General features: G+C 44.1%; 1 protein-coding gene across 2 annotated transcripts in view; it reads right to left on the minus strand.

Annotated features, from left to right (window-relative positions):
- VPS13D (vacuolar protein sorting 13 homolog D) overlaps positions 1–26,155 on the minus strand; it is a 208,616-nt gene that overhangs the window by 57,582 nt on the left and 124,879 nt on the right. For both annotated transcript variants that reach the window (XM_016205659.2, XM_016205658.2), the window contains 3 exons: positions 24,595–24,743; positions 15,776–15,910; positions 14,467–14,634 (listed from right to left, as the gene is read on the minus strand). In XM_016205659.2, the coding sequence (XP_016061145.2) occupies positions 14,467–14,634; positions 15,776–15,910; positions 24,595–24,743 (452 nt within the window). The remainder of the gene's footprint in view (positions 1–14,466; positions 14,635–15,775; positions 15,911–24,594; positions 24,744–26,155) is intronic.

Consider the following 26,155-nt stretch of genomic DNA (forward strand, 5'->3'; position numbering starts at 1 on the left):
ACGTTTGATATATACAGATAGGGTGGTATCATGACAATAATACTTGGCTTAAAAACTTCAGTTAGGTCTCTCTCATCCCTTTAAACTCACATATACTTGGTAAGGGGAGCAGGAGGGGACCAAAGGGTTGCAAAATAGCAGGCAGCCTCTTCCTGAGTCGACCAGTTGATGCAGAGGACACAGCATATGCTCTCTACCCCGGGTCCACTTCCTAAGTGCTTCTCCACACCCGAGCCTCTCCACTTGGGCTGCCCCTTGTGTGCCCTCCTGTCCCCACCATTTCTTGTGCATGTGGCAAATATCTCCTTGGACTCCAAGGTGTGGCCAGATGTTCCTTCTTCTGCGCAGACCTTCCTTGCCCTCGCTGGAGAGGTCTGCCTTGCCAAACCTACACAGACTTCTGTCCTAGCACCTGGGACACCTGCTCACAGCATTTGTTTACAGGCTGTCCCCCCATGCTTCACTGAGACCCAGAGGGAAAGGCCTCTGTTTTACCCATGTCTACTTCCCCTGCACCCAGCACAGAGCCTGGTCTTTAATGGCCCATGGGCTGTTATGACCTTGTTGTGTAGACACAACAAACAGTAGATTAATATGAGGTTACAGTTTCTGCACATAAGTCTGTATTTGGACAGCTCTCGTGCAGCAGACAGGGAAGGGCATTTCCTGGGTCTCAGCCCCACGCCTTGACTTGGACGGAAAGTAGAGCATCTACAAAAGACCTACCACAGAGTATGCTGCAGGAAAGCCCTAAACTGGGACTCAAATTCTTAGCACCGTGTGGAGACAGCAGCCTTTCGCGGTTAATTCCTGCAAACATGACCCACAGAGGGTCTAAGAATGAAGCCCACCAGACAGGCTCCGAAGCAGAAACCCAGGTTCCTATCCCAGCTCCCTTTGTAGTCTTGGGCAAGTGACTTAATTTCTCTAAGCCTCAACGTCCTTGTGTATACAATGGGACTACCACTCTGCAGGGTTATTGTGAGCAAGTGTAACCAGGTGAGACTCAGAACAGTACCTGGCACCTGGGGAGGCAGTCAGTGAACACTAGCTAGCAGCATTTTTAAAGACCCCATTCGGCTACCAGCTCAAATTCAAAATGCCCTTCAGTGTGCAGTGAGTACCCACGTCCACCCCGGATTCTGTACAGCAATACTAAGGAATGAAGTAAAGGTGATTCACATGTTTAACACTTCGAGCAAGAAGACACTAACATGTTCCACACGGTCAACCTAATTATACGCTATAGCTATTTCACAAACTGTGCAGGGAACAAGCCTCCTAGTCAGCTTTGACAACAGATTATGTGAGACAGAAGGCAAGGAAATACAGAATTAACATTGTGGTCACTCCTTATCGGAACACAGACAAAGCCAGATCTGCCAACAGTCCGGAATGAAGGAAGCAGGCTGTTGGCCGATTGGAATTTCCTAGGACTGTTACCATGTAGCACATCAACTCAAATGTTTCTTTGCACACAGTTAAGTTTATGTGAAATGTATCAGAAACGATACAGTTAGAGCTCTGGGTCTGTGTGTGTGAACAAAACTGCTTTCGGAAATGTATCATCACAAGGCTGATTAAGAAAATGCCACAGATTTAAAGTACCCTAGGTCTATAAATAAATTCATTTAGTGCTTGCTGGGGTGCGGGGTGGGAAATTTGCAGACTGAACAAATAAAGGAGCAGGTAGACCAAACACAGGTGACATTTTTTCTGAAGCAGGTGTGACTGTCAGATGAATTATATGCCGCCACCATACAGCATTTTCAAGACAGTGCATGCTCTGAATTTCAAACCATGACACACCACCACCACCACCTGAGCAACTAAAACCGAAGAGCGCACTGTGTACTCATTTACGTAATCCTCCCCGAAGTACCCCGCCCCCACACATGGCAAGTGGGTTTTCCAAGCAAAGGGGGGAAACCTTGAACACACCGCAAGTGCGTGCTTATTGCCCAGATGTATCAAAGTGAGGAAAGAGGGCAAAATTCAAGCCGCTGACCTACAGTATTTCAAGAACAGAACGTCTCCAGGGAAAATGTGGCAAAATGTCTTTGATGATAAATGTAACTCCATAAAACTAGCAGCTAAAAGCAATATAGCATCAGGCAGAATGAATGACAATTTAAGATAAGAAATAACTAAATGTTCAGATTCTTTGTTTTCTTCCGTCTTGAGGCATAAAAGAGAGGAATGAAGAATGTTTTGGAAATTTGGGGAATGTGCTCCAAACCTGTTTCCTCCCCCTCTGCCGCCCCTCTCTCTCTCCTCCTCTTCGTAAAGGCCTTTAATTAGCTCACATCCTCTCCCCACTGGCTCCCTAATCCACTCTGCCACCAGCTTGCTGCCGGCCCGGCAGTGGGGTCTGAGCGCAGGCCCGATTAGCGGGCTCCCAGCGGATCCCCCGCTGCTCTTATCTCCGCAGATGCCTGAAGAGTTTGGCATCTTCCCTCCCAGCCCGCCTGGGAAGCAGCCCCAGCAGGTGCCCATTGGCAATAGTTTTGTGTTACAGGCCTGAATGAATGATCCCCGCAGGAGCTGCCGACTGTTTTCACAGACACAGAAGGCAGTCAAAAGTCCACCGCGTGAACTTGAAATGACCCCAGCTGCAGAGTCACTGGCGGGTTCACCGGGAGGGCAGGCACGCTTTATTAAACAACTAATACTCTTCACAGATAACTTTCCGAAAAAGCAAAAGTGTTAACTCTTTGCAACCTTGCTCTGAGGAGCCAGCAGAGGGGCTCCACTGGGTGGGATTCTGAAACAGAGCTGGTGATACATGTGGCCTGGAGGAGGGTCAGAGCTCAGTCACCATTGGGTCGGCTGCTTTGCTAAAGTGTTCCAGATTGAAGGAAAAAGGCAAACAGCGAGGGTTTCAGGCATCTACTCTCGTGAGGACAGCAATGACCCAAAGCCAGGCCGACCCCAGGGCCAGGCTAGAAGCGGGACGTCCAGAGTCCCCTGGCTCACTCACCCCATCACCCGCACACCCTGGGACATGCATGAGAGAAGAGAGTGCCCACACCGTGAAGAAACTGACTAGAATCATCCTGATCACAGCTGCCAGAGGCAGCACAGTCCATTCCTTCTTGAGGGTTCAAAAAGGGCTCAGGTTCAGATCCAATCTCTTACAGTCAAGTTCTCTCAAGCTTGCTGGGCAGCGGGCAACTGACCATACCCTAGAGGAAGGCTCCCCAAGAGGGAGGGCAGGTGGCCACGTCTCCCCTGGGTCAAAATCAGTACCAAAGGCCCCCTTTCCTTTTCCTTTCTCTCTAAACTCAGACTTTGCAAGGAACCCAGTGACAATAATCATCATCAATAACATGCAAATAATCATACAAACATGAAGAGAAACTGTTAAAAGTCAATTTAAACAAGTTACATTCGTTTCAGAATCAACCAGACTGTGTCTATCGAAATTTTACCTCTATCCCATCTCACCAAGTGTCCTCCAAATCTAATCATGGAGGGCCTCCCCACCTATTGGGGAAGATCCTATCTCGTTTTCAGGTGGGGTGCGGTCTTACCTGGGTTGACTCGGTGCAGGAGATCCTGTTGGAGGACTGGTGACGTGGGCTGCAAAAGAGCCACATTTGCTTCCCCTGCAGGTGAGTTGACTTTCACACAAAACAGTTTCTGCTCAATGAGGGCTTTCTATACACTACACATAGCGCCTTGGGCTAGAACCACCAAAGTGAGAGTGACTTTGTCCCTCATCCTCGAGGAGCTCAGTCTCGTGTGAAGACCCAGATACACAGGTGAAAGTGGCATGAATGGTGCTGAGAAGAGGCGCACCATGTCAGGGCTGTGGTGCAACTTCCTTCTCCCTCACCCCAAAAGGACAAGCGGGTACCCACAGCTGCTGGCTCCATTGCAAAGACAACACCAGGCTTGCAGCCAGAAGGCCTGAGTTTTAGCACTGGCCCCAAGACTACTTGGCTGTGAGAAGCTTACTGGGCCTTGGTTTCTCCACCTACAGTTTGAGTGAGTGAAAAGCAGATCGATCTTCAAGTTCCCTCCCAGATCTATGTCCTGAGAGAATCCACTGAAGTACCAGAGGCGGTGCTGAGAGTCCAGACTTGGGAAGAGCCAGCTCTGCCCCACTCAGCTGGAACAAGTGGGAAGTTTTAGGGTTGCATCTCTCTTAGGAAGAACACAAGATGGGCTTCGATGGGAAACAGAGGTTAGAGAGTTAAGACACCATATGAAATGTTACTAAAACGAGGCTTCTCACAGAACTCATTTTTTAAATTTTTTATAAAACTTATGTTAGACACTGTCCACTGTTGTTTTATCTTTTAAAGAGAAACAAGTGGCACATTCTTTCTGGTGTTTAATCCTAAGGTTTTTCTCTTTCCCCACATGGCTCACTTATTGATAGCCCTCAGTTGGTCTTGCCGACTGACTCTGAACTGTCCTGTGGGGACCCTGCGAACTTGACCTGCTGATGTGACTAGACACAGAGCCCATGCATGCAAGCGGCAGTCCCACAGACAGGCTGGTAGCACCCATCTGGCTTTCCCCCTGTACTTCGTTTTGCAGCGATCGTGAGACTGGAGATCTCCCTGCCAACCACTCGCACACCTAGCACGGGGCCAGGAAGTTTTCCACAGCTGTGTGCCCACATCAGAAAGCTCCTCTGAGAAGACATTTCTGGCAAGAAGAGCAGTGGGCTTAGCTGGGAGGCATGGCTGCCAGCCCCGACTGCACGATGCTGGCCAAACCATTCAGCCTATGGGACTGAATGTCCATCACGAAACAGGAAGTGATTGTTAGACCGGCCCTGCTGGCCCCATGGGGACGCTGCGAGGTGAAATACCTCACAGATTCGCAAGTGCTTTAATCCCGGAGGAAAACGGGTGCTTTCTGGAGCAGCAGTGAGGTTGATGGGAGACATCCTGGGCTAGAAAAGAGCCCGGGTCCCTGCCCTCTTCTAAAGGTCCTGCTGACCGCCCCCCCACTCCACCCCCAGGAGCCAGTTACCTTTGCTGTGACTCAATGTCTTTTCCCCTCAAGTGAAAATGATAACACCTGCCTCTTTAATGAGTAAGTTTGTGAAAATGAAGCAGTAACAGGAGTGTGCTACAAGGTTAAATTTCTACAAAGCTACAATGAGCTACAGTAGCTCTTGTTTTAGAACCAGCTGGCCTCGCCCTTGCCTATGTCCAAGTCATCAATGAAGAGACAATAGTCCTGCTGGCCACACACCCTGCCTGAAATATCACAAAGGCCATGAAGCTGAAGCAACAGGCTGTCACTGGAAGTACATTCTGCTTAGTTTCCACCTCAGTGAAAACACTGGAAGTTACTGCTTCCAAAATAACGTGTTCTTATACGAATTCAACAGCCTGCAGGAAATGTTTCCTTAAACAGTTCCCTCTAACAAAGCAAACAGATATTTCCCATAAATATTATTTTAATTCAGTAGATTAAAATATGAACTAAAAGACTGGGTTTCCCCCCTTTCCCAAGGCTTCCTGCTACCTTAAGCAGAGGCTGGGCCTGACCCAATAACGAACGCCTGGCCTCATTCCATCCAGGTCAATATCAGACCCCAGAGAGGAGGAAGGGCAAGAATAGGATCCTGAAGGTCAGCCGCCCCTTCCTATCTGCAGTGCTACACACACAGTGTGATTTTGGATATCATTCAGCTTATATTTGGGAGGAAAGTCACGAACTTTCAGAAAGAGCCTGTTTATTTCACATAAAAGCCATAGAACAATTAGACAATAAAGATAAACCCAGCAGGTACTTCACTTATTTAATATCTATGTTTTTAATGTGCACCACGTGGAAATGAGATACTGGGTAAAGGAGAGCCCACATGGATGTGACCTGGATCACTTCAGTTTTCTTCACAACAAATACTTATGGTTAGTCACAGCAGGAATTAGCATAAATAATAATGCTAGAGAAGATTTTTGTCTTCTAGGAGCTTTCGATCTGCAGCGGATGCAGATGAATAAACAGAGGCTCACAAGGACACCTCGCCTTGAGGCCCCCCCCAGGGACACAATCAAGCTCTCCTTCCCAGGCCCACAGCACGCCCTCTCCCGGACCTGGAGACATGCCATGCAGATTCCAGGGCAGTACTGACTCCTCATGTCACAATACTTACAGGTACTTGTCTGCTTTACCTGTTCTATTGCCCTCAAAAGAGACCTTTTTTAAAGTCTTACTTTCCTAAGTACCTGCCACCATACTTAGCACCTAAGTGGCACTATAAACGTTTACTGAAGGGTGTCTGAGATGTGAACAAACGGCTATCATTTCCCAAGGAAAACGTGGTTGCTGCTTACGGCAAGCACAGAGGCCTGGGCATTCAGAGTGTGGGGTCTCACAGGGTACTCTATTGGGCCTACAGACAGGGAGCCATCTGGCCTGAGATGGGGAGAAGGGCATTCCAAAAGAGCAAAGGTGAGAGTGAGCAGTGCGGCTGGGGAAACAGGGAGTGACTATATGGGCAGCTTTCTGCCACTTTCTCTCCACTCTTTACATATTTCCCAAATTTGGCTCCTAGTTTTTTGTTTGTTGTTTTTAAAAATATGTTTTTACTGATTTTTAGAGAGGAAGGGAGAGAGATAGAGAGATAGAAACATCGATCAGCTGCCTCCTGCACACCCCCTACTGGGGATCGAGCCCAAAACCCAGGCATGTGCCCTGACTGGGAATCTAACCAGCGACTTCTTGGTGCATGGGTGTACCGACCACTGAGCCACATTGGCTGGGCTGGATCCTACTCTTTGAGCTTATCTCCGACCTCCTCACATGCCTAACTAGGACATTTCCTTGTCCAAGAAATGGCACAGGAGGGCTTCCCCACTGTATTTATAGAAAAGAGATGCTGTCTTTCCCACTTGCCTGCTTGAGGGAAGGTTGGCCTCTGCTGCCCTTGACTGACCCACTGTGCCTCCAAGTCACTGCTGGAGACCATGCTGAGCCTCCCTTAAGGGGCAGGTCACTAGCTGTGAGGAAAGCCTAGGAAGTATCTTCCTTTCCTTCCAGGGTCTCCCCTATGGGAGCTTCCCCTCATCTCCGACAAAGTGGACCTGGGAGTCTGCCTGTATCCCCCACACAGGGCAGCTTCTCAGATACAGTCCTCCACCAAACCCACAGCACTGTAGAAGCAAAACCGCAAGCAGTCGGAAACACCACCATTCACAAGTGAAGCTTGAATGGTGTTCCATTCGTCTTGACTTCAACTCCTCTGTGCTGAACCTTGGGGTTTCCACGGACTCCCCGGCTTTCTGAGTCTTCTTCATTACCTGGGAGCCCACCTCATGTGGGAAGATTGAACGGGAGAAAAGGGTCGAAAGGCGTCTGTCCAAACAGGGCGTGTGTGACTCCAGGCTCTGGAGCAAACTGGCTGTGCCTTCTCACGCCCGAGCTGCTGGACCCAAGACTTACTCAGAGTTGAGGGACATGGCACCTGCAGCACCCAGGCCTCTCCCCGGGCTCTGCCCGGGAGCTGCTTGCAGCTTCGGGAGCCTCCGTCTGGGGAGCTCCACAGCCGTCTTCCTCCAAACGTGCCTGTTAAATGGTAACTTCTTCCTGGACTTCACCACTTTACGCATCTCTAAGCAACTAAAATGTCATTTTAAGACAATAATATCTGTTTTTTGGCACAGAGTGAGTGAAATCAGAAAGAGCTGTGCTTTCCCACTGTAGACGGATGGCAGAAAAGAAACTCATCCTAACAGTCCTTTTCTTCCCTTCTCCCCCCGTCAGCCTATGACACAGCTTTTCACGTTAGTCAGAGATGTTTTTGTCTCTGGGTTCTGCTGCCAGACTGGCTTTCAGATGCTTAGTGATTCCTTTGCTTGAGTTAAGGAGCCAGATGGGAAGGCTGGGGATACGGTGCTGTTCCTGAGAGTTTTACAGTCAGTTCTACTGATCTGTTCTGTGGTTTGCTGCTTAAAGGGAAGAAATAGTAAGATCAACTTATCAGAATTTAATCATCCCTTGTTGGAATAGTAACACTGCTTTACATTTGTCTTTAGTCTCAGTTGCTGATGAAGCATCTACGTATCTGTGATTGTTTCTATAAGTGTCTGGCTCCCACACTCCCTCATGATTAAGCTTCAAGTCAAGGTAACTGGCTGTCCTAACTCCCACTTTCCTCACCTATGAAACAGACACTTCCTTTCTTACAAGGTGCGTGTGACCGCGAAGCGGGCAGAAACCTCCTAGCCCACACCTGACACAGAGCTGTTGCTCCATGAGCAATAGCACCTTTCTCCACCACATCCCTTCCTGACTTCTCAGGGTAACATCCTCCTAAGAAAACACTTTGATTTAGCTCTTCTTCAAAAGAGAAAGAGATATAGACAATTACAGCAGGAAAGAAGGAAAATAAAAAGGACCTTCCGAACAGAGTGCTTTGACGTTTTACTGCCAAAAATGAGAATGTGATTTGCCCTTCAGATGTTTATAAAATTGGGTTTATAGTTCATCTCACCTTAAGGTTGTCACAATTTTTCAAGAAAGGCCAAATACTGGTATGAATAATAGTACAATGCAGAAAAGGGATGCGAGGCCACAAGCCTGGGGTAAGCGGCCAACCTAAGAAAGCCTGAATGGGTTATACGCCTCCTCACTGCCTTCACCCCAGGGCAGAAAACCACTGCTCTCTGGGGGACACAATACTTCCAGTCTTTTCAATTTAGCAACTGGACACACTTCTCCACCACATAGCGGCAGGTTTGGAACATAAAGTGAATTCCTCTGAAACGAGATGTTAGTCTAAGAAGATGACTTAACGATTTGGTTCTTAACTGAACTAGTACTAGGACGTGAAGAAACGTTTTAAACGTCTCCAGTCTTTCTGTTTGGATAATGGAGCTCTGACGGTGATGTCGTTCCCCTGCTACTCAACTTCTGGCTGCTGAGCTGCCCGATTAGGGTGGGAAGAAGGGAGAGCTACATCCATTCACTGAGCTGAACAGGGTGGGTGGGGGCTGCCTGGGAATTCTGGTCACTAATGTGGTTCTCATGCCACCACTCAACTCCCCCCACTCCCCCCACCCAACACACTTCCACTTCCCACAGATATTTGAGATTAGACCAAGTTAGGATGGGTCACCGATGGGTCGTTCGGCATCTAAAATCTGCCTCTAACCAAACAGAGCTCAGACGAAAGGAATCATTTTCGTATTCAAGGTTATCAGAGGAAAATAAAACAGAAATTCTGCTGCCAAGAATTTGAGTCATTTCTCCAGATACGACAACGTGAAGGCACCTCCTCTTGGCTGGAAAAGAAATCCCTTGGGTGACTTATTTAAGATCAAAGTCTTTTTGAAAATAGAAAACTACATTCTCTAAGGGATAGATTACTGTCTGAAGTGAATTTCATTTAACACAAAGTTTTGTGCCAACTTAAATACACTAAAAACCCCAATGCTTATAAGAAGGCATTCACCTATTACTTGCTTATAGGTACATGGAAAAGCTATTATGGGGATAATCAACCCAACTATAAAATGGAGCAGCCGTACATAATGACAAAAACAGATACAAGCCATAAACTGCCTTTCCCCTTAAGGATCCGCACAGGCAGGCACTCAGGACATTCTTTAGTGCAAAGATAAAACTTCTGCCTTGACTAAACAGGGCTTTTAGTCTTGTTTGAGCCTATAAATATACTCCCTACAAAACAAACACAAACAAATTCTGTTTCTTAAACAAAAGGCAGATGGACCCCTCTGCCCTCAACAAGGTCACAGTGTACATTATGGGAGGCTGGTTGGGTGGCAGGGCAGCCGAGAATCTCTGGCAGCAGGGAAATGGAAGGCAGCTATGCCCCAGATCTGACTTCCTCAACACAAAAGGACAGTGATCGGTCCTCCTGGGACGGAGGTGGTTCCTCTGCATACTGTACCCCAAACAGAGACGAGTGAAATGGAACAAAATATTATCTAAAATCTAGCTAGATTTTCCACTGAACTATCTGAACAGTCTCAATTTCTCCCTCCCCATTTCTCTCTACACTTACCCTGCTTGTACGTATCATCAGGTGGTCTTCCTAGAAGCTATCAAAGTTCATTCTGAGACCAGGCGAGGCTTTGGGTAGTTGGCTTTTTGTTTTTCTTGTTGATTTTATTTTTAACATAGACTTGTCTACAACAAATCAGGCAGTTGGCAACATGTATTTCAAAAGTGTAACTAAGCTGAGAATCAAGACACTAGTGCAGAAGACCAGGTCTGGGTTCTGCAGTTACCTGGTTGACCTTGAGTAAGTCACCAAACCTCTTTGGCCTCAGTTTCTTCATTTACATAATGGGGCTAACACGGCCTATCGTATCTACTGACCAGGTAATTCTGATGATCAAATAATACCACACAAGTAAACCATGTTTGCAATCACTGAGGTTCTAGCAAGAACTTACATGCCTATAAGGGAGATGGTGATGGTCAGACCAATCTAACATAAGAATGACCACACCCACCACCATTTTCTGCTTTGTGACACAGGTGATACGGCAGCAGTCACCTTACCAGCTAACAAAGTGATGTCAAATCATAAGCTTCTGGTGGGAAGTCAGCAGTAATCAGTTTTTTATATTCCCTATAGGGTCTGGAAGAAAGCCTGATGCAAACAAAGGAAAACATTATATAAGAAAAAAGGCCTTTAGAATGGCATCCTGCCATTTCTAGTTGTGTGATCTTGACAAAATTATTTAACTTCTCCAAGTCTCATCTTCCTGATCTGAAGAACAGACATTAGCACACATAAAAGACAATGAATGGGTTGTAAAGAATCTATCACAAGGGCTGACAGACAGGTGTTCAATAAATGCTTATAAATTAGTATGTGTTCCATAGTGAGCAGGGTTTTTTTTACCCTGTTTGTACATCTTTTTCCTACAAATGCTGTTTGCCCCAAGACATAATATAAAGCTATTAGGTCTTTACCCAGTTCATAACTAACAAAACTTACTTAAAACAATGAACTACACAGAACAAAATATATTAACTATGAAACAACAGAAAACTCTCATAGCCTTGACAAAAATTTAGACCTGCAGAATTTGAGCTGGGAAATCTTGGCTTGTTAGAAATAAATGCCACAAAGCAAAAGAGAGAACTAAACCTACCACACCACTGCAAAAGTTATCAGCAGTATTAACATGTAGCAAATAATGAACGATGAATTCTAATTTCCATGAACAACAACTGACTTTGATGAAAATAATTTAGGTTAAAAATAGGGAAAATTATTAAAATATCTGCATTCATAAGCACAGAGTCGAAACATAGCTGGGATCAAAAAAGTACCCAGGATCAAAAGCGTCCTATGCGGTCTTGATAATGACACAGAAAGAAAATGGGAAGCAGGACAGAGCAAAGCAGACAGAGGTCCTGTGATGATCAAAAGTGCTTCTCTCCTTTGCTGGAAGAAATTAAGCCTGCTGCTGGCTGTCTTCCCTCAGGAAGGCCAGGTGACAGCTGCACAGAGCAAACCCCGACTTTCTACAGGGGCAGGAAAGAGAATGGGATCATTTGCTCTATTGTTAACATCTGAGGTTTTCCTAGTTTGAAAAGAACTTTTTTTTTTTAGAATATGTAATTTTCCTGCAAGTATAAGAAAACATTACACAATAATTACAGACAGAAGGGAAACTGGAGACCGTATAAGAGAGGGAATTTGTTCAATGGGCGTCTCCTTGGTTCTCTGGCTTTGAAAGAGGTCAGAGGGTCGTGCAGGTAGTCACATGACACCCACCTAGGAAAATTCATGCTGCAGAAACTGTTCCTCTCACAGGGTTTTAGTGCTTGAAAGGCTGTGCTTTTATTCCATCATATTCCATGAAAGGCTTCCAGGCGTGGTGAGCTTGCCATGGCCTTAGGAGTGCGATCAGATCTTTGGGGTTCTACTTGAAGGGTTGGAGTCATTTTGCCAAGATCCAGGCAAGGGAGTTATGGGACGGAGATCCACAGCATGGTGGCTAATCCCTGGATCCTATCACCTTAGATCCAGAATCTATAACCTGATTTCTGGGGGTTGGGGAATGAAAGGAAAGGATAAGAGAAATAAAGGCCATAGATTATTTCCTAGCTAATTTTCTTGAGGCTAATATTAAATGAATTAAATAACTGTTAAAATGTACTGAGGAATTCCAGAAGTGAGTATGATAGACCTGAAATTAAAAATTTGCTGTGGTCCAGTTGGGTGTGGCTCAGCAGATGAGCACTGACTTAGGATCCAGGAGATCACGGTTCAATTCCTGGTCAGGGCACATGCCTGGGTTTCAGGTTCCATCCCCAGTCGGGGAGCGTGAAGGAGGCAGCCGATCAATGACGATTCTCTCATCATTGATGTTTCTAGTGCTCTCTCCCTCTCCCTTCCTCTCTCTGAAATCAATAAAGATATACTTTTTAAAAAAATAAAAATTTGCTATGAATAAATCACAACATCTATCCACAGACAACTAAGACCTGCAGCTCTATTACCTTCTTATGTGATGGAACAAATTTCCTCTTAACTTCTCACTGGGTTTTCACATACTTCAGCTCTTTTGCTCCTCAGGTCAGTGGGTGAGGGGAAATGACCATCACCTTTTCATAGGTTAAAAAAAATAGGTCAAGATTAACAGAGAAAAGGATTATTTAAAGGGAGAAATGGGACCGGAACTCAACTATCCTATCAGCCCTAAGCTCCCCTCGACACACAACCCTATGTCTACAAGAATAACAATCTTTCAGGAGGCGTGAACCATTCTGAGAATCCAATAAAAACTTTAGATCCTCACTCCACAAAAATGCATATATATACACACAATATTTATAATTAACTTCAAGAAGTTTATGGAGTTTCTCCACTCAAAGCCGATGGAACAAGGTCAGAGCCCTCTTCCTCTGCAGCCCAATGGGGCTGGCTGGCTGGCTGGGGCTCTGTGAGGTACAGTTCCGTCTTTCCTGAGCCCTTTCTTTAATCACGGGAACCTAGGCACTCTTTAAAGGAATACTTCCCACAGGCCAACGGTTGATTATTGTGGTCATTTGCACTTCCTTAAGCTCCTCTTGTGTACACAGAAAAGCAAACAAAACATTTCCCAAAGCAACCTAAAAGGTCTGATTTCAACCCACAAAACTACAAGAAAATGGTGATCGTTAGCTACATACATGCGGAACCACAGAGGACTTGAATGGATATTTAGTTGACAGACTTGGCTTTGGAGCTACCATTTCCAATATGAAGTGGTAACTTTAAGTCTCTCTGCTTTCTTATCTTAGAGATATTTGGACTAATTTTTATAACACATCCAGGGGTCTTGGTATCCAAATAAATTACATGGCAACTCCTCTGAGCAGCAGCCTGTAGCTCCAACACTGATCAGCTTATTAAAGGCAAAAGAACTACATGAAGAAGGACACAACCACGTGGGGCGCTGGCTTCCCATTCCAGAGGCCTTTGGCCTGGAAAGCAGTACCTTTATGCAAATCCAACAACCATGCAAATAAACCCAATAAAATGCGTGCTCACTGTCCCTAGGGCCATCGTCACCAGGCTCGTATACAACCGGGAATGAAGGCAGGAGTAAGGAGTATTCTGCCCTTTTTTTCTGCTTAAGTTACATTCTTGTGCTGATCCTTAAGTTTCAAAGAGTTTTCCAGGGGAAAAAGAAGAACCAGAAAACAAATGAGACTTCTATAGATGAGACAGAAGGAAGAAAGTGCCAACCCTCTTCATCAGGATGCTGCAGAGAAACCCACACAAGGGCTCACCTGTGAGAGGTCATAGGCAAGTTTCCAGCCTCTCCATTCTCATCCGAAAGGTTAACTACAGGGGGGTTCCTACCAGCCACACTGCCCAGATGTAGACTGTGATGTCCTGGTTTTCATTTCAAAGGTGTTAATTGTTTCCTGGTGGCTACAGTCTGAACGTGTTACATTGATGCAAATATAAGAGCCAAAGTGAAGACCCATTTCTCCTGTTCAGTCTATAACATCATGTCTCACTTTATTCTCACAGAAAGCCGGGAAAGTAGGTGCAGTTCTATTCCAGGTTGAGAAAGGCCTCGGTAAACCGTAAGTGCATTTATTTTCCAAATTAAAGCAAAGCCCAGGAGTACAAAAACAAAGAAATTATAAATCCAAGGAGACTTGCTATGCTGATTAGAATTTAATAAAATTAAATAAAATCTTTAAACTGGGCTCTGACAGCTAAGCATTTAAGTGTGTCTGTCCACATCCAGTTCAGGGGAACCTGTGTCACGACTGAGCAGGTCTGTGCTGCTGCCGGGCAAAGGGCCAAGGGCAGCGTGAGAAATGGTGCAAGGCTGTGTGTGCTCGTTCAACTCTGAACCTGAGTCTGTCTCCAAACCGCGATTTACAAAGTCTCTTTCACCCTTCCTCTAAAAGTGAGAGTGTTGCCTATTTTGAACCACAAATCAAAGGAATGAAAGAAATGTACGGGACTCACGTGGGTGGTGATAATGGAATTCACCTGCGTTTTCTTACCTTGGCAGCAGAATTAGAGACTCCATGCGTGACATTGCGGATAAGGCCCCCGACATTTCCATACTTTATCAGTCCAGTAACCCCTTCAGAAACGTCATTCAAGAGCCCCATGGGATTGCCAAGAAAGTCCACCGAGCCCAGGATCCGCGCTGCCTGGCTGAGGAGTTCCTGTCGAATGAAGGAGGGAGACAGCACCTGTTTATACTGCAGACAGTGTCCCAACCACAAAGGTTAGAAACCAACCCTGTCCTCCATTCCCATCACCAGCTACCTTTTCATTCTCATCAACTACAAGCTCCTGCTCTTTCTTGAGCTCCACCTAAACTTCTCCCAAATGCACGTATCTCAGAGGTTGCCTCCAATACTCATAATCTTCCTTATAAATATTCTTCAAAGCCATTCAGAAGAATAAAAAAAGGCATGAAACAGGAAAGAGTCTTTACACACATTTACATTAGTATCGCACAATCCTCCCCTTTCCACTGATCCTACAAATAGGGAATTAAGGGGCAGTGGAAGGGATGTGAAAGGGAAAGTGAGGGAGGAGGGAAGATCTGTGGCCCCTCCTCACCTGTGGAGGGGACGGCGCACAAAGAGGGCACGTTCAGACCTATCAAGTACCCCTCCACTTCTGTGCACCTCCACCACCACGTTCCAGGTCCCAGTGGTACCTGCTACGTCACTCTCCTTACAGTTCAGCGGAATTCCCACCAATCAGAAAGAGCAAGGGAGGAAAGGGGGAAACGGGAGGGAGGAGGGAAGAGGGAAGCAAGGACAGGATGTATTTTGACTCTGACAGCTAACGTATTCGATGCAATCGTGACCTATCTATTCATTAAGGAGTGTGCCTTGGCTTTGTATTTTGGTCTTTGCAGACTGGGTGATAAGTACAAAATGGAAAATGTCCAACTTGATAAAACAACATTTTTAAGTTCAACTCTAGGGCAGGATCTCACAGGCTCCAATAACATTGGTGTGGCTGCTGAAAGGAGGCCCATGCCTGGTAAATAAAGAGGTCACAGTATTTTGTGTTATCATTAAGGCCTTAAGAGTTGTGACGAATCTCGTGGAAGCCCCTGAGACCAATTCTGAGGGACTAGACTAACGGCTCATAAATCAAACGTACTGCTTTAGGGTTTTCATGATGTGTACAGGCTTCATGGGCTGCGACCTAACTCATAACTCAACAATCACAGCTGAAATGTTGAACTGGGTTCTCAAAAGTAATGTCTCAGTAACCAAATTTCCTAAACAACTAAAACCAACATTCTGCTTATGCTCCGGCCACTAATACTTCTCCAATGCTCACCTCCTGGAAATGTTTGAGGATATCATTGATGATGAACTCCTTGGTCTCATAGGGATGCACCCGAGTGAATGGATCCAAATTGATCACAGCATCTTCAAACCGAATCAATGGAAATCCCAAGGTACTTTTTAGAGCCTAGTTAGGGAAGAAAGGAAAGGACAAAAGTTAGCCATACGCTGGCCTTCCCATGTACTTAATTCTGGAATCCATGAGAGTTACAGGTCATGTCAACTTTCCCACAGGAGTCAAGGTTCCGATATTTATAAACAAGGGTCTCCTCTGGAATTATAAAAGTAAAATATGAGGATATATATATATATATAATCACTCAAAGTAACATATATCGCATAGAAATAAACACATTAGCTTTGCAGCATAATTCTTTCTGATGTTTTGTATCTGAATGTTTGTCGTGTTTACTTTTTGACTGAAATATACCACACACACAGAAAGGTGTACTAATCAAGTGTACAGGTCAGTGATCTTCCCAAAGTAAACACAACATGGAACCATCCAGACCAGAAAACAGATTATTATCCCCATCCTGGAAGCACCCCTCTCCATTTGTGGACTCCCAGTCACTACTCCCTCTTCCCCTAAGTCAACACTATTCTGACTTCTCTCGCTGCAGATTAGTTCGTCCTGCTTTGAATTTTATATAAATAAAATCATCAGTCTGTGTGTTGTTATATGTGGCTTCTTATTCAACATTAAGTGTGTGAGATTCACTAGGCTGCTGCACAGAGCTGCACTTCATCAATTTTTATTCCTACACTTTATTCTAATGTATGAATAAAACACTATTTAATCATTGCTGTTGATGAACAGTTGTGCTGCCTCAAATTTTTTGCTATTATGAATAATTCTGCTATGAACCTGCTTGGCCATGTCTTTTGGGGCATATTTGTATGCATTTTTCTTGAACCTATACCTGGAAGCGGAACTGCTGGGTAATAAAGAATATACAAAACAAACAAACAAAACAAAAACAGACTCAAGATACAGAAAACAGATTGACAACTGTAAAAAGGGAGGGGGTTTGGGGGCTGGGTGAAAAAGTTGAGGGAATTAAGCAAAAAAGAACAAAAACACCTCATACACACAGACAACAGCATGTTGATTAACGGGGTGAAGGGGGAAGGGAAGGTAGAAGGTAAAGGGGATAAATGGTGATGGAAGGAGTCTTGACTTTGGGTGATGAACACACAATACAATATACAGATGATAGATTATAGAATTGTAACCTGAAACGTATATAATTTTATTAACCAATGCCACCCCAATAAATTCAATAAAAATTTTAAAAAAGTAAAAATTAAATTAAAATACCCCACCCCCACCTAAATAAATGAAGAATGTACACACTCAGCCTCGGTGCACACTGCCAAGCGGTTTTCCAGAGCAGTTGAACAGGGTCACACTCCCTCCACAGTCTATGGAACTTCTACACCCTCATCAGTACATGATATAGATAGCCTTCTTAAAAACAAACACTGACGGGTATGCGAACCAATCTCAGTGTGGTTTTAATTCCCATTTTCCTGTTGAGGAATGAGACCAATCGCCTCTTAACATGTGCACTGGCCATCGGATATTCTTTCTGCAAGTGTCTGTTCAAGTCCTCTGCTCATTTTTGTAGTGGGTTTTTTCTTACTACTTTGTAGTAGTTTTTCTTATACATTCTGTATACGAGTCCTCTGTTGAATAGACATGTTATAAATATTTTCTCCTACTCCGTGACTTGTCTTATTACTCTTGATAGTGCTTTGTGATGGTCAGACATTCTTAGTTTTAATGAAATCCACCTTATCAATCTTTGTGTCGGGGTTACTATCCTCAGCAAGGTAATAAAGCTATTTCCATATGTTTCCTTATAGAAATTTTGTTGTTTTACTCTTGGCATTTAAATCTATAATCTACCTGGACTTGATTTTTATATACGGTGTGAAGTAGAGATGAAGACCCATTTTTTTCCAGATGGGTATCTAGATAAGTAATATTTATTGAAAAGATCCTCCTTCCCTCTACTGTAGCACAGGGTAAACTTTGCCATCAGTCAAGTGACGGTATTTATGTATCTGTTTCTGGATTCTAACTTGTTTTCTCCTGCCTTCTACCAATACCACACTGTCTTAATTACTGCGATTCTATAACACTTTCTGAAACCTAACAGTGTAGGCTCTCCAACTTTGTTCTTTTTCTTCAGGATTACCTCGGTTACTCTCAGCACTTTTCACTTCCAAATAAATTTTATAATCAGCCTGTCAATCTGCCACATAAAAATTGCTGAAATTTTCATCAAGATTGACTGAATCTATAGATCAGTTTGTGGAGCAATGACAACTTTACAATGCTGAATCTTCCAATGTCCCTTTAATTATTTAGGTCTTCTAAAATGTCCCTCGATAATGTTTGTTTCCTGCGTAGAGCTCTTGTACACTCTTTGTTGGATAATTCACCATAGGTGTCTGTGGCGGATGAAAAATGGTCGTAAATTCTTTGCATCTTCCACTATTAGTGGAGTCTATTTCCCTTCCACCTGAACCTGCACGGACCTTGTACTTTGCTTCACCCCATAAGATGCAGCAGAAGTAACATTGCGACACCTGAGCCTAGGCCTCAAGAGACCGTGAATTCTACTCTGCCCTTTTTGATGCTTCCACCATGTGAAGAAGCTGAGACTGGCTTCCTTGAGGATGAGTGGCCATGTGGAAGGTTCTATTGACAGCTGACACCAACCACCTGACATGTGATTAAATCAACTTATATCATTCAGTCTCAGTTGACCGCCGGATGCCTACAGGCACATGAAAAACCACAGGTAAGTGCAACAGAAGCACCACCCAGCTAAGTCCAGCCCAAACTGCTGACCCACAGTTATGAACAAATAAAATGGTTATTTTAAGCTGCTAAGTTTTGGGGTGATTTGTTACACAGTAATAGATAATGATTCTGTATTTGATGTTTTCTCAACACTATGATAAATACATCCTTCAAATTTACCTTTTCTCAATAATTGGTGCTGACATGTAGAAATGCAATTGATTTTTGTAGGTGAGTTTCTAGTATCTGTTTTTTTCCTTGGATCTATTTCTTGGTAGGCCTGGTAATTTGTAATTGAATGTACCATTTCCTATAAAAACTTGGAATCTTTGGATGAGTCTTTAGTTTCTGGCAGGCAGTTAAAGAGGCTTAATCCAATCATGATTTGTGCTTTCCCAAGGCTAGATTTCAGTCTTTATAAAGGCCTGGTATAGTCCTTCAATGGTCTCGACTGAAAACCAATTCTATTCCTCCATTTCTACTCTCCCCAGCACCTTAGCTGCTAAACAGTCTATTTAGCCTTTTAGTCTGTTGGCTGTCACTTTTTGCTTGGCTTCTGTCCAACTAGGTTACTTGGAAATTGGCACCTGCCTCAAGAAATAAAACAGCTCAGACTATTGGGGTCTCTTTTCTCCCTACCCCTTCTCGCTAACATATTAGGCCCTCAATTACCAGTTCTCTTAGTAGCAATGAAGTCCAACTTTTGCTCTGCCAGCCTCATGACATTGCCAAAAGCTTTACTCGGATTCTCTGCCTTCTGGCAGCTGCTTTCTGCCTGACTCCTCTACCTTTCTCCACACCACTTACAAATTAGAAATGTCTCAAGAATAAAAGCAGAGTAAATGTTACGCTCACCTTATCAAGTCTCCCTCCCCTCATAAATCTTGGTCCCTTGAGTACTGGCTGTCTTGGTAGCTTTCCAAGACCTTCAAACAGACTTTTGGGTTGTTGTTTTTTATATCTAGATTTTCTTATAGTTCCCAATTGGTTTGGGTCTGCTATAAGCAGTTAATAATTTTTGGATATAGTCTATTTTCCAATTATATTTTTATTTAACATGATAGATATTTCAAGGATTTTAGAGAACATGCCAAATTCTCTTTTTTGAGTGAGAAAACACTTGTTCATGCTAATAATGTTAGTGCATCTCTGATCCACTTAGAATTTATCCTTATGCAGAGTGTGAATGATAAATCTAATTTTACGTTTCTCTACATGGCTATTTAGTCTAACAGCACTTATTAAAACACCTGTGTATTTCCCACTGAGTTAACATGTCTTTAAAGTAAAATCTCATGTGCAATTTAGTGGACCTTCTATTTTATTTGTTTTTCAGACTTTTAGCACGTGTTTTCAGGGCTGCCTTAAGTTCTTTTGAAATAAGAGTATGGTCATAATTGAAATGAAACCACATAATTAAAGATGACATTGTCTAAAACCAGAGGGTGGGGAAACTTCTTTGACTTAAAATTCAGATTCCAAGAGGGAAAAGGCTGATAAATTTGACATCATAAAAATAGAAAACTTTTGTTATGATTAAAAAAACAAAAAACAAGACACACACCAAAAGCAAAGTAAAAAGACAAAAGGAAAACCAAAGAAAAAAATACCTACAAACACAAAACTTACCTAAAGAATTCTAAAGTTAGAGGAGACAAAAGACCAACCACATGATTTTAAAAAAATGGACAAGTGATATGACCAGACAGTTTAGTTCAGAGGAATATGGCCTCTAATATATAGAGGAGGAGAGTAAAAGGAATCTGTGAAAGAGAGAAGAAACAGAGGAGTAAGAAGAGAACCAGAAAGGACAGACATCAAGAGGTCAGCAGTATCAACGATGGCCGAGAACCTTACAAAGGACAGAAAGGAGGCCACTGGATTTGGTGCCTTGGGAAGTCACCCTTAACCTCCAACTAAATAATCGGAGAAGAAAACACTTTCGAGATTAAGAGCGCCCCCGGCTGGATGCAGACTGGCACGCCCATTCAGCCTCATTTTCGTTCCAAGTCACACCAGAGATGTTAAGAGGATGGCCTGAACTGATGCAGGTATCAAGAGATCTCGGACTTGCACATGCCCATTCTCTCAACAGTAACTACCTATTGGGTGGACAGCATGAAGACCAGCCTGGAGGACTGGGTTATTTCTCCTGGAAGCCTTTCCACCACTCCTTTGTGCATGCCTCACCCAGCTGTGGGTAAATGATGATGTGAGAGGCAAGCATCATCTTCCCGTTTCCCTGACCGAGAAACTGAGGTCCAGTGGGTTCAACTGTTTCGCTGAGAGCTACACAACAAATGTGCAGGGAAAGCCAGGTGCTGACCTCAGCTCAGCAGGTGTTTGTCAACACGGCTCTCTCCTCAGCGAAGGGGAAATGAGATCAAAACAGAGGCTTGAGGCAGAAAGCGTTCACCCAACTTCCTGCCGCAGCCAAGCACTGAGGAGGAACCACACATAGTAGCCAAGACTTCGAGACCTGTACTGAGTCCTTAAAACCCGCACCGGAGACACTATCCGCTTTCTGAATGGCTGCTGGGCTTTGTCTGAACCAAGGAAATACTCTGGCCCTTCAATAAAAATGACCTTCACCTGGTCCTTGACTGCTTTTTGCCGCCCACTTTTGAAAAAGCAAAAAGCGGAGCTGCAGCTATTGGTGCATCATCCTGCCACCTTCAGGCTGTTCTGGTCAGAGGCGCAGGGACGAGAGGGAAGCGGCAGGCAGGGCTTTTTCTTAGACTAACTGAAGGCCTAATCACATACAGTAGTATACAAAGTTGATGCTTATTTACTCAAGTAGCAGTTTCCTGTTATAAAATGGATTCTGGGGCAAACAATCTGTGCTCATAAGTTCCTAATAAAAATAGGAAAGTGTCTACTCCTACCTCCGCCAGACAAAAGCTGCTGCAGCCTTCCAGAAACTTTATAGAGTTGAAAGAAGAAATACCTGCCCATATGCCATGAGGTTTCAGATCACAAGCCAGTCCCTGGACCCACGTCCTTTCCTTTCTTAGTTTATCCTGCGCTAAACAAAACTGTCTGGAATTCATTCTTTAAAGGTTTATTTATGGTACATAGAGACTGTTTATGTGAAGCAGGGTATTTGCCCATTTCCCTCTTGGGACGGTGTTTAAAACTACAGGGATCTTTCCCTCTCTGGCACTTTCTGAAACACAATTAACAATACCGGATCTTTTTTCCTTTAACCAATCTGGTTTTTATTTAGGAAGGGGAGGAAAAAAGTAAAGGGTCTGAAGTTTCCCAACAAATTATTTCAAGCCTTTGAGAAGACAGTTTTAGGCTTTTTAAATAGTGTCTTTGTTTGAAATTCCCCCTCACCCCCACCCTCTTGCTCTCTGACCATTAAAATGTGGGTTTTCTTCCAAACTAGATTGCTCAATTAAAGCCCTTCTTTTGTAATAGCCCCATGCTCTAAGTGGGAAAAGAACTGCTGTGGGCCACCTTGTGAAACCTTTTAAAGGCTCCTGGACTCTTTTGATCTTTACAGAAAAAGAGAACATATAAGCTGCCTGGCATCCTCGATATTAGTCTGTTGCTCTCTAACACGCAGACTTGGGAGAGTAAGGGAGAGAAGGGGGTGCTTTACTCTCTGAATTTGTGAAATGGAGCTTATTACCCCCCCTCCCATCGCAGGGGAAGGAGCCCAATTGTGGAGCAGACGTGAAGCTGCTCTGAGCCCTCCTGAGCAGACTCTATCTGCAGTAACGTGCCCTCGGTGCAAACCTGAAGATACTTGGCTCTGAGATTTCTGACAGCCTCACTTCTGGCCCCGAGTTGAGGGAATCAAGATAATTATTCCTTCAACACCAAAGATGCCGTTCCCTTTTAGTCAGACTCTTGCGGCTCTGCGCGGGGACAGGGCTCCATTTCCTAAGCACACACTTTCAGCCATTACATGTCACCTCAAAGAGCATGCTGCTCTTCTTAAGTGCGGCTAATAAAGGGATATTACTCTGTTAGGAAACTCTTCGAATAAGTGACATTATTTTATGAGTTGCAGGCTCCACTAGGAGAAATCAAGACAGAGTAAAACGGTGACTCCCACAAGCTGAGAATTTAACTCTGAAGTCCCAATTCCCAGCACCCTGCTTGGAACATTAACGCACCCCACTCAGAGTGCCCCCCCACACCTCATAATGTGGCTGCTCCACTGAATTTACTTAACAATCATTTGAAAAATGCCTTAAAAATGTCCCCTTCACAGAGCGCCAAATGAAACATTCGCCTTGAACGAGTCCCAGTCTATTGTATCACAGCACACATGCAGGCAGCAAAACCAGGTAACAGGTCTGGAGCTGCTGCCACTGGAGAAAATCACACCGCATTTGTCAGTCTGGGGGAAAGTTTTCTGCTGGGAGCAATTTGAAAGGAATATTTAGGTGTCTGTGTTTCTTAGTAAGATGATTTTAAAAACAAGAAGTCCTTAACTCGCAGGAAATGCTTAACACTGGCCCGTTGGGAGAGTGCCAAGTGTTCTGGGGGAATATACACTTTATCAAACAAACCCAATCCAAAGGGTCACAGAAGTCAAGTGGATACTTGTGGATATTAGCAAGATAGTGGTTTTCTCATGGTTTTCCCCCACTCCCATGCTAATAAAAAGTATCTGCAGTCTCCTGGGAAATATGAAATGGAAGCAAATGAAGCAGACAGGACAGTGTGTCAGGAACGGCGCCCTGCGCGGTTCTCAGGATGGCTGCAGGAGCAGTTCCTGCTCCCCTGGGTCCCGACCAGCAGGCCCAACAGCTCAACCCCAGTGTGCTGCCTTCATGAAGCAGTCACTCTTGCCCTGTTCTTATCCAAATATGATCTGATGTTGACCAGACCACTGCCTAGTTACCTGCAAGTCTATTTCAGAAGTTGTGAGCTAGCAAACCATGGACCACAAGCCTTAAAAAAAACCTCAAATTGGTTGGCAACGTTTAAAAACCAGGAGATTCCACATAAAAATCCAGATTTCCAGCTTCACTTTAAAAATCTGAAGATCTGGCACCACTGGGTTCACGATCTCCCATGACAACCGGCTGGGGCTGAGCTGAGCTGCCCCATCAGACGGAGTGTGAGCACACTGTGGGCCATGGTCCCATTGCACTGGTCACCGACTTGCATCCCTAGCACAGTCCCTAAGGGAATCTGAATTTATTATTCTAGGTTTATTACTTACTTGTTCATGCCTCCAGCTATTCCTGTTAGAAAGACAGCCCATCTTGCAGCATCTTAAAGGAGGTAGCATGGGGCAGTGGAAAGTCTGAGACTGGTGGTTACTGAGGGATGGGGGCCTTGATAACCATCTTCAAGTACAATAGAGGAAAGGACCAGAAGCAATGGGTGAGTGCTGCACACAGGTGGATCTAGACTCTACCTAAGGAAAGACTTTCAAACAGTCACCTGGGTTCTATTTCTGCTCCTGTCACTATCTACACAGCCTTGAGTGACAAACACTTCCAACTCCAACATCCTTTCATTGAGCAAGGGATCACTGAGGACTCTTACAGGTCTAAAATTCTCTGATTCCTTATGTTCTAGGGGCAGCATAGTATTGAAGAAAAACAGAGAGAGACAGACTTTAGAGTCAGATAGGTTTGGATTTGAATCCCAGCCCCATCCCTACTTAATACAGATTGTATTATAGAAAATAAAGATGCTATTCAGACTGTATCTGTCAGTTACGTATCAAGGTGATCTGTAGGAGTATTATGGCCCAGTCTAGGGGTGAGCAAGACCACATCTCTGTGGTTATTGGCCAAGTCCTCCTTGAAGGTGGGAGACATTTCTAGTGCCACCTATTCAAGATGAGGCAGACACAGAGGAGAGAAGAGAAGCAGGAGAGCAGGCAGGTCAATAAGCCTTCTATGGAAAGAAACCTGTAAAAATGTTTGCTACAAATGATGCTGGACAGAAAAAGCAAAGAGGAAACACCCTCGTTCTTTTCCAAGGAAAAGTCATTATTTAAATGTATCCAGATATCAGCTCACCTTAAGATCCAGGGGTAACTTGTTGGAGGTGAACACGCTCAGCCTGATCTGGGGAATGCTGATCTTGAGGTTTTCAAAGTAGTAGCGAATTGGTGTTCCACCCTGCTCAACTGTCTTTTCATGGAGGTTTTCGTCATATTTTTCAACCTCTGGTACAAAGAGAGTTGTTTTATAAAAAATGAATCTCCTGAAGCCTCATGACTCAAACGCTTGATTCATGTTTTAAAAAACTCACAGAAAAATGTAAACATCTCTCTCTCTCTCGATTTAGTTTTTCAGGGTTCGGAAATATGCCATTTCTTTGTAAAAGCAGATCTGTTTCATGTTGTTTATCAAAGGAGTACAATAACTTAATCTTTCAATTTGTGACTCTATCCCATCTGGCAGATAACATCATTGGAAAAAATAATCCAGGTGGGAAAGCAAGAGGTAATGGGCGTGTTTGTCGGTAATGAGTTTTCTAAAAACCATTTGTTGTTGTTATTATAAATGACCTAGATTTTCTGAATTTATTTCGTAAGATGACATCCAAATAAGTGCTTGGAGTGTAGTTTAACCAAATCATAATAAACAATATGACCAATAAATAATGAATCTGAAAAAAATACAATGCCGTAAAAAGAAACAGGCTGCAGGCTATAAAGAACTGACATCACAACAAGAAGCATCCTCTCCCCCAAACGGTGAGCATCCGTTAAACAGCATAGTTGAGGCATATTTTTAACTTATAATCTCATGGAGCAAAGAGATTAACATGGGCTAAAACACAGCAAAGTGCTCTTTGACTCAATGCTGTGCCCATACCCATTCGGGCGGTTTATTTTCCCTTGGCTTCATGTACCTCAGAAATAAAACCAAAGATATTATTGTACATATCTACTTATCAAACAAACCAATGCCAATGATGTAAGCTATTGTAGTTCCATTTATAGAAAAGAATAGGGGGAAAAATGATACTGAAACACAGCCCAGCTTATCTGTATTCAGGAAACAGAAATAGGAAGCAGAACCCAGCCAGTGTGGCTCAGTGGTTGAGTGTCAACCCATGAACCTGGAGGGTCACAGTTCAATTCCTGGTCAGAGCAAATGCCTGGGTTGCGGGCTCGGTCCACAGTGGGGAACATGCAGGAGGCAGCCGATCGATGACTCTCTCTCATCATTGATGTTTCTATCTCTCTCTCTCTCTACCTCCCTTCCTCTCTCTGAAATCAATTTAAAAAAATATTTAAAGAAATAGGAAGCAGAGAAGATACTCCAGTGAAAGGCAGGCCAGCCTCTTACAGGAGTCTAAATCCACTGTGTGATGCTTGGTGGGGTACGGGGGAGGGAAAATTATTTAGAGCAACTTATAGGAAAAGCATGTCTAATCACATTTAAAGTAAAGCTTCTCAGGAAGGCACCAAGAGAAAACAGATACCTGGCAGGCAGGCTCTCAGTGCCTGTCTAAGCACAAATAAACACTGGCGTTCCAACCCAAAGTGAAAGCACAGCACTAAACACACAGCATCTTGCTCTTAATCTCAAACACACATAAAGCTTCAATTCCAAGTTTGGGATAAAA

The sequence above is a fragment of the Miniopterus natalensis genome, chromosome 9, assembly GCF_054644295.1.
Source record: "Miniopterus natalensis isolate mMinNat1 chromosome 9, mMinNat1.hap1, whole genome shotgun sequence".
NCBI classification, from domain to species: domain Eukaryota; kingdom Metazoa; phylum Chordata; class Mammalia; order Chiroptera; family Miniopteridae; genus Miniopterus; species Miniopterus natalensis.